This window comes from Molothrus ater, chromosome 17 (assembly GCF_012460135.2).
Source record: "Molothrus ater isolate BHLD 08-10-18 breed brown headed cowbird chromosome 17, BPBGC_Mater_1.1, whole genome shotgun sequence".
Classification (NCBI taxonomy): domain Eukaryota; kingdom Metazoa; phylum Chordata; class Aves; order Passeriformes; family Icteridae; genus Molothrus; species Molothrus ater.
In genome coordinates this window covers 5,490,198-5,499,313 of record NC_050494.2, presented here as the reverse complement: position 1 = coordinate 5,499,313, position 9,116 = coordinate 5,490,198, and the positions used below count along the sequence as shown (strand labels likewise).

The 9,116-nt window shown below is 54.0% G+C and overlaps 1 protein-coding gene across 1 annotated transcript; it reads left to right on the top strand.

Moving 5' to 3' along the window:
* The first annotated feature begins 5,153 nt into the window (after positions 1-5,153).
* On the top strand, positions 5,154-8,827 carry MAFB (MAF bZIP transcription factor B). Its single transcript, XM_036395776.2, has one exon. The coding sequence runs from the start codon at positions 5,807-5,809 to the stop codon at positions 6,740-6,742; it is 936 nt and encodes a 311-aa protein (XP_036251669.1). The 5' UTR covers positions 5,154-5,806; the 3' UTR covers positions 6,743-8,827.
* Positions 8,828-9,116: the final 289 nt, after the last annotated feature.

Here is a 9,116-nt window from a genome sequence, read left to right as displayed (position 1 = left end):
GTTCAAGTGGGAAGCAGGACTCAGGCAAGCACAAGAGGAAAGCTGGTCCTAGCAAGGCTCAAACTGGGGATTTTGTGCTTCTGGATCAGGTGTATCTACAAGAAACAATTTTCACCATTATGGAAAGGGGAATAATGACAAGAACATGTATTGAGAAGGAGGCTAGGATGAGACTGCAGAGTTTGGAATTGGTGAGAGAGACCAAATTCTCTTGAAAACGAGTTTGGACCGATGCATTCACGGTGTGATGGGGCTAAGGCTGAAAGAAATAATGAGAAACAGAATGTTTCTGCTCTCTGCTTGCCTCCCTGCCGGAGGCACCCTTGCAGGAGAGGGTGAAATGATGCCATTTGGTTTCAAAGTCACCCTCTTTCCCACCTCCCTCCCAACCCCGGAGGGCAGCGAGACCCTGAGCCAACTGCAGAGGGTGCCACGGCGGGTTTGTCCTTCTTTCCCTGCACAGGGAGGCAGAGCTCGGGCACAGCAGCAGCAGCAGCAGCCGCCCCCCTCCAGTCCCGCCGGGCCGCGCCGCTGTCCCGGGCTAACCCCGAGCCGCGGGGGGCACCGTGGGGCCGTTCTCCCCTCCAAAAAGAAAACAATCCCCATTTCCCTGCTCCGGCATCCTCCGAACCTCGCCGGGACGGGAGCCTCGCCTGGGCATCCCCCGACGAGCGCTGGTGCGGTGCCCACCGGGATCCCCCAGCAGGAGCCGCCGCTCCCCTTCCGTCTGCACCAGTGCCCGAGCCGCGTTTTGGGGTGCTCGTGTTTGTGTGCCAGGGCCGGGCACGGCTCGGGGGGAGCAGTGACACAGCCCCGCTTACAGGCTGCCTTCATCGTGGGGCGCTCATCACCTCCAAACCCTCCCGTCCCTCCCGCCCGGGAGCGCTCAGGACCCCCGCGACCGAGCGAACCCCAAAGCCGCCGCCCGCACGCCCTGAGCATCGCTGCTCAGCGGGGATTTAGCGCTGGACATTGCAAAACCTCGGGAAAGAAAAATTACCCCCTATAAACCTACCCTTCGGAAGTGTCGGTCCGCTCCCTTCTCCCAGATCCACCTGTGAAAACGTGTCTGGAGTTAGTACTGGGATTTGTCCCGCTCTTAACCGGGCTAAAATCTGCAGAGGTCCCAGTTCACCCAGGAGGGTTCAATCGCTTGTTTTATACAGCAAAGCCGCTCTCCAGACTTTGTCCAAATAATGTTGCCCGCTTTACTTTGAGAATCCCCGCAGAAAAGGGAGAGCGAGAGGGAAACAAAACCTTATGATTACCAGTAGTAATTTAATCCTAAATTCGTGGGCCATTCCCATCATCCCCAACAAGCAAACATCAACACTTTTCTTTCTCATGCACATGTATCTGCGATAGATGATTAACCAGGTCCCTCGCTGCTTGCACAGGGGAAAAAAATCCTGACAGCCAGCACCGTGTCTGCCTGCGGTTTGGGAAATTAAAAATCAAGCGAGGGGAGGTAGGAATTAGGAAAGTGATGCTCTTTTCCTCCATCAGTGCCGGCTGCCAGCCACGGGTAATTTAGGTTTGGGTCTGTGTTTTTAAACAAATCTCCCATTCCAGCCAACATATCCCGCTGATGTTACGGGATAAAAAAAGCCAATTCTGGGGCAAAAGTAGCAGTAAGCTACCAAAACAGAGGAGCGTTTCTTAGAGAACCGAGCATGGAAATTACATACACAACAGTCGTCTTAATTTTCATCTGAGTACCTATACCTGCTGTTTCTAAGAGCCGGGGATTGGGATGCCAAGGTAATACAATTCCCTTTCACTGTCCCGATTTAGGCAGAGCCCTACCTGAACAAACACGGGTGGGTATCTGTATGTTGCAGTTTTGAGGGAGAGATTTCAAATTTCAATGGCTCCAGGACCCTTACTGCCCTGCCCTGGGCGGACATGCCGCCGGAGCTGATCAGAAATGACATTAATCATTTTCTCTGAACTCGTCCCGATTTTGGCCGGGAGTTTGCGGAAGGCAGGGGGAAGTGAAGGGAGAGCGGGAAGAAGTAATTTTTTCCTCGAAACGAACCTTGAAAAACCGGATCCTAAAATACAGAAAGCAAAAAAAAATTAAAGCAGCTCGATAAGCGGTTTTCGGATGCGGGAAGAAGGTGGCAATTAAAAAAAAATTGCCCGGAATGCTCGGCGGGGAGGCGAGCTGCGGGGCCGGGCAGGTGGGCGCCTCTTTTTCCCCCTGCGCGGGTGCGGAGGAGACGGGGAATCCTTCCCGAAGGATCCGGCAGCCGCCGCTTTGCCCCGCGGTGGCTTTTAGGGTGCGGGGGCCGCGGTGCGCGGGGCTCCCTCCGTCCCCTTGCGCGCAGCACCGCGGCCACACGGGTGGGAAACACTTCCGAGCTGCCTCGTTGGGCTGTACAGCCCAGGAATCCTTCTCCAGCAACGCTTTTTCTTCCCCAGTCCCTGTTAAAAAAATAAAAATATGTACAAATGTAATTTTAAATACACGTAGGAGCAACGCCCCTAACGTATAAATCCCATCGAGAATAACCTTTGGTGGCTGAAATTAAAACTACAATGAACAACTGCGGATTAGGGGCACGAAGCGGTTCTGACTTTAGTCAGCCGCTTAACGCCGCAAGTTTTGTGGGATGTATTTTTGAAAGGGGAGCGAGGCATGGGAGAGCAAAGAAACGGACCCAGGAAGTGCCCCGAAATTTTATGACTGTGAGGACGGACGCTGGAAACCGATCTGTAGTTCACAGCCTAAAAGATTAAGGAAAGGGACAGAGTGTGTATGGACAGGGAGATAAATGCTTCCCTCCGCCTTTCAGTAGCTCCACCTTGTGAATATACCTCAGTAATTATGAGAGGAAAAAGTATTATCCATCTAATGGCACATTTTGCAGGGCTGCATCCAGGCTTCCCAAGCTCTCGCCAATGTCCCCCTTGCTCTCAGTGGCAACGATAACGTTTAACGTGCAGGTAAAAATAAAGCTCTCCCCAAGCAGCTTCCAGGACCTCAGAAATCCCAAGTCCAGCGGACCCGCACGGGGGACTCTGGGCAGCCCCAAGCCCCCGGGGAGGCGCAGCCGCCGGACGGGGAGCGCCGAGCTCCCTGCCCGGTCCGCCCTGCCCCGCTGGCCGCTCCCCTCGCCCGGATCCCTCCGCAGAGGGGCACCCCGGGGCTCCCCGCCTCGCTGCGCCTCGGGGCCGCTCAATAACAGCGAAAAGACGGCGATTTCCCAAACTGGGACTGATGGGAAAGCAGCAGCGCGGTGGCCGTGCGGAGCCCGGCACTCCCCGCACCGCCGGGGCTGCGCTGCCCGCGGGGGATGCGCGGCAAGGGGAGCGCCCCGGGTCCGGGGGTACGTTCCACTCGTGTCCTCCCGCACACACGCGTTCGGAGCAGCGCGACCTGCGGGGAAAGGTCTGAGAGCTCCCGGGAGCGCAGCCCCGCTTCGGGCGGGATCGGGATGCGCAGGGATCGCTCAGTGCTCAGCGTGGGCAGCGCCGGAGCCGCCGCTCTCCGGGACTGCCGAGCCAGAGTTCCGTCCCCTCCAAATGTCGTGGGGAAACACGCACACAAGGCACTGCCACACGAAATCAAACCCCGGAGCGCCTGAACTGAGAAAGAGGATTTGGATGAAATCTCCCTGCCTGGTTTCCTCCTTTTTCCTCCAACCGGCTGCCAGAGGGACCCCCTGGAATTTCTTTTTGGATAGAGGGGGGACTTTGAGCGACTTTTGCCTCCCCGGTTCCCTGCGCGGCTGCGGGCGGCTCCGCGGAGATGCGGAGGAGCGGGACCGGCGGGTCCGGGCCGCGGGTAGGGTCCCACAGGGACCGACCCACACCGAGATGTCTCCCTGGGGACTCCTCAGTGTTGTCCCGGCTCCAGAAAGGCAGTGCCCTCTTCATAATTCTCGGGAAAGCAGACAGATCCTGAACTTTTTTGTTCTTTTGTCTAAATAAATAGGGCGGTGGGAGGGTGGTGCAGGGGGTGCTGAGGTGCAGAGGTGGAGGCGCAGCTCCGGAGCGGAGCAGCCGGGCCGGGACCGAGGCGGTGCCGCTCCCGCATCTCTCGGGTCCAGCTCGCCCGTCCCCTTTTTCCGGCTGTTTTCTCCCGCTGAAAAGCGCTGTTATTCTGAAAATGGACACTTGGAGTCGCACTTTCTGTCTGTTTGAGCATGAGAGCCGTGTAAAAAGAAGCCCTAATCTCCCTTAATCGTTACAAAATGTTGAAAAAAAAAATCCTGTTACCGGACCAAAAAAAAAAAAAAAAAAAAAGAAAGAAACCGAAAAAACCTTACAAACCGAATACTCCTTTGCATGCAGTCACTCTCTCAGGGAAGAGCAGAGGAAAGCAAACACGGTCCCCTCAGAACCGAAATGTAATTATATTTTCTCCCTTCTCTCCCTAATATTTGCGATTGTCTGTGTCAATGCCTTTGCTTTACTTTAGGGAGAGATTTGTTTCCTGTAACCGGGAGGGTTTCCCCGGTTGTACACGAAGCGCTGACAGCCCTGTGCAGCCGGAGCTTCCCTCGCTGCCGGCTCCCCGCTCATCCCCCTCGGCGCCTCCCGCAGCCCCGCACTCGCTCTCGGCCGGACCCGCTGCGCGATCGCGGCCGCTTTTCCCTCACTGCGTTCGCACCGGGGCCGCTTACATAAAGTTGGCAGGGTGGATGCGTGTGCGTGGCATGGGGGGAAGCTCCTTGCCTTGAGATCCACTACGGGACGGCAGCGGGCAAAAAAGGGGCACTTTGTTATATTTAGAACAAAGGGACGGGCAGGATGTCCCCGAGTCCCCCTCCTTTGTGGGCTGCAGAGGCCGAAAAGGATGGGAGGAAGGGAGCAGAGAGAAATAAATAAATAAATAAATAAACGGCTAAATAAATAAATAAGTGGGAAGGCGCGGGTGCTGGAGGGGGAGCCGGGGAGAGCCCGGAGGTGCGGGCTGGGAGCGGCGGGCGCTCAGCTGGCGCTGCGGAGCTGTCACGGCGCGGCCCGGCCCCGCCCGGCCCCGCCGCCGCGCTGCCATTGGCGCGGCCGCCGCCGGCCCCGGCCCCCGCCGCGCTCTCGGCGGGCACGGCCGTATAAGAAGCCAAGGGGGGCTGCACTGTGATCACAGCTGCACAACGAGCGCTGGCGGCGGCAGCTACAGCAGAGACCTGGGCGCTGTGCTCGTCTCCCCCTTCTCCTCCTTTTTTTTTTTTTTTTTTTTTCCTCCTCCTTCCCCTCCTTCCTCCCCTTTTTTCCCTCCCCTTCGCCTGCGCTGCCAGAGCCACCGAAACTCCCGTGCAGAGCCCCGCCGCCGCCGGTAGCCCGTGCGCTGCCCCGGCGCTCGCTCGGGCTGGAAAGTTGCGGCAGGCTCCGGGCTCGGCTGCCGCGGGGAGGGGGCTCCGGACTTACAAAACCCGGCCGGGGGCACGGGCTGGGCGTTCGCACCGACCTTCTTCCTGCACAGAGCCGAAGGCAGCATCTTTGTTTTGTTTTGCTTTTGCCCTTCCTGCTACCGCTCCTTTCTCCTTGCGGCCGGGCGCCTCGGAGCCGGGAGCTGCCGCAGCCCGCGGTGCGGGGCGATCGCTGACACCGCCAGCCAGGAGCCAGCCAGGCGGCCCCGGGGGCCGGCTCGTCCTTGGCTTTGTTGCTCCGGACTGAAGAAGCCCCAGAAGCCCCGGGAGAAGGAGGCGGCGGAGGAGGGGGAGCAGAGGAAAGGAAGCGAGAGCTGAAAGCCAAAGTTGGTTTGGAATAGGAGAGCGCGGCCAGCCCCTCTGCCAGACTGCGCGCTGGGGTGAAGCCTCCAGCCCCCTCCGCCGGGAGAGGTGCCCGCAAGACAGCGATGGCCGGAGAGCTCAGCATCGGAGCCGAGCTGCCCACTAGCCCGCTGGCCATGGAGTACGTGAACGACTTCGACTTGATGAAGTTCGACGTGAAGAAGGAGCCCCTGGGCAGGAGCGACCGCTCGGGCAGGCACTGCACCCGCCTGCAGCCGGCCGGCTCCGTCTCCTCCACCCCCATCAGCACCCCCTGCAGCTCCGTGCCCTCCTCGCCCAGCTTCAGCCCCACCGAGCAGAAGACCCACTTGGAGGACCTGTACTGGATGGCCAACAGCTACCAGCAGATGAACCCCGAGGCGCTGAACCTCACCCCAGAGGACGCTGTCGAAGCCCTCATTGGGTCCCACCAGGTGTCCCAGCAGCTGCAGGGCTTCGAGGGCTTCCGGGCCCACCACCACCACCATCATCACCATCACCAACACCACCACCAGTATCCCGCAGTCACTCACGAAGACCTGGCCGGCAGCGGGCACCCTCACCATCACCACCATCATCACCACCAGGCCTCTCCCACTCCCTCCACCTCCTCCAGCTCCTCCCAGCAGCTCCAGAACTCGCACCAGCAGCATCCCCCCTCCAGCAGCGTGGAGGACCGGTTCTCAGATGACCAGCTGGTCTCCATGTCCGTGAGGGAGCTCAACAGGCACCTCCGAGGCTTCACCAAAGACGAGGTGATCCGCCTCAAGCAGAAGAGGAGGACCTTGAAGAACAGGGGCTATGCCCAGTCCTGCAGGTACAAACGTGTCCAGCAGAAACACCACCTGGAGAACGAAAAGACGCAGCTCATTCAGCAGGTGGAACAGCTCAAGCAAGAAGTGACCCGGCTCGCCAGAGAGAGAGACGCCTACAAGCTCAAGTGTGAGAAACTTGCCAGCAACGGCTTCAGAGAGGCCGGCTCCACCAGTGACAACCCGTCTTCCCCTGAGTTCTTCATGTGAGTGCTTAACAAAAATAATTAAAAAACAAACAAAAACCCCCACCCCCCCCAAACCTGACCCCTGTCACCTTCCCCCCCTGCTCCCATCCTCCTCTGACATCTCCATCCATCCGTCTGCTTGACTAGAGAGAAAGGAGGAGAGAAAAATAGAGACTTGATTTTTTTTTTTCTTTTGCAGCATCCAGTCTTCTAGAGTAGCTGTGGGAAAAGTAGGCTGGGGGTGGGGATGGGAGAGGTAAAGTGCAACTTTTTGACTTTCGTGTGCAAGTTAGAGAGAGAGAGACAGAGGCAAAGGAGAAAAGGACAAGTGAAGCGTTTTATAGATCACTTGCTTGCAGAGTGAGATGGACTTTAAAAGAATAATAATAAAAAAGGACAATGAACAAGCCATCTATAACATACTGTCTGCTTGGAAAGAGAGAGGACATATACAGCACCATCTCATGCACAATTTACCTGCTTGGAAAAAGAGAATAAATAAAAAGGACAATATATGCAAACTCTTCATATATTGCCTGCTTTGAGAAATAAGTTACAGGACTCAGATGGGACATTCAATCTAAGAAAAGAAAGAATGAAAGAAAGAAAAAAAAAACTCATCAGTTTTATTGCCTGCTTGATTATATAGAAAAATACGAAAATCTGCATTAAAAATATTAATCCTGCATGCTGGACATGTATGGTAATAATTTCTATTTTGTACCATTTTCTTGTTTAACTATAGCATGTTGATCATCGATCATAGATTTCTGTTGTTTTGTTTCATCAATAAGAAAAGCATCACAAGTTATCGAACTTTTTACTGCTTGTGCAGTTTTGTTCGTTGGTTTTGCTCTTGTTTTCTTTTATGGTTGTTAGCTTGTAAATATCTGCTACTTCAAACCGTACAGGAGAAAAATACACAAAAAACAAAATAACATTTCAGCAGGCTGGTTATACGGTTTGTTTGGTGTTAAAGAGATACTTAAAGAAAAAAGTTATGGGCATTTTGCATTAGAAAAAAAACCAACTTTGTATATCTGGTGCACTTTTAAGTTGTATTTTTTTTTGTTAGTTTTCATTTTGGTTTTTGTTTGTTGGGGCAGAAGCAAAAACGCCTGAATGGCATTGACAAACCTAAACTTACCAGGGAAAAACCCTCTTCGGTCACTAGAACCTACTCCATGCCTTAAAGTGGCAGCGAAGCTCTTTCCTCCAGGACAATTCCCAGCCTGAGCGGTTACGCTTGGCCAGATAATTTCCCTTCTGATTGTACACTCAGGAAGAGAAGGACGGACGAGATACCAGTTCCATTAAAAAAAATAAAACAACTGCCCCTAGATTTTCGGTGAATAAAGAGAGAAAACAACCCCAAACCCTCCTCGTTACGAGTCAAGTTGTGATAGCAGCGAGGGCTCCGTGTCGCCACTGAAGTTGGGTTTCTCAATGGCAGCAGCTGATGAGTGGGCTGGGAAAGCATTTAAATCTAAAACTTTTTTTTAAGAAGACATACTGCAACTTTTAAGTGTATTCTTTTGCAATGATTTGTAATCTGCTTCTCTGCTTCCCTATGCAGCGAGTGAAAGTTTTAGCCAAAATTTATTTGCAGTTGTATAGTAGTAGTAGTTTGGAGTCTTATGGGTGTTTTTATTACTTTTTTTTTTCCTCCTGCAGGTCAGTAAAAGGATTTACGTTGCACTGACAAAAATACCAAAATGAAAACTTATTTTTTAGTTTCCTTTTAGGATAGCTGGCACTGCTGGCCGGATGCATTTTAAGTTTGTATTAGTTTATAAATTAACAGTAATAACAAGATTGTAATGAACAGCATGGTGCTTGCAGTTTTAAATATTGTGGATATTAGTCATGCATCAGAAAACGATCTTTGGTTTTTACTGATTCAACTGTGTTGAAATCAAAACATTGCAGCAGCGGAAAAAAATTGTTTTTATTTCATGTAAAGTTCTGAAGGGATCAATTTCAAATCCTGCTTATGATATGAAAAATATTAAAAAACCTGGTCTATTGTAGTTTTATTCAGACTGGTTTCTGTTTTTGGTTATTAAAATTGTTTCCTATTTTGCTTATTAAAATCATTGAAATGGTATTTCTTGGAGGGACCTGCTTCTCTGACGTCTCGTGTTCCAAAAAAAAAAAAAAGAAAGGAAAAGTTGTGGCCCCGTCCCTGCCGGGTTTGTGGGGGGCTGCGGCCCGGGGCGGGGAGCGGGGCTGCTTTGCCCCCTCGGGAGCGCTGCTGCTCGCAGGGCAGGAGCGCTCAGCCTTCCCCCTTTGCCCCTGCCCTGCTCGGGTCGGAGCTCGCCCTGGGCAGGGGGAGCATCACCCCAGCCCCTCGGGGCGAGCGGAGCGCCGGGCCCGGCTGTGCCGGGGGGTCGGCC

Excerpts from the sequence above, each read along its gene's own strand:
- MAFB (XM_036395776.2), top strand. The coding sequence starts at position 5,807 with ATGGCCGGAGAGCTCAGCATCGGAGCCGAGCTGCCCACTAGCCCGCTG.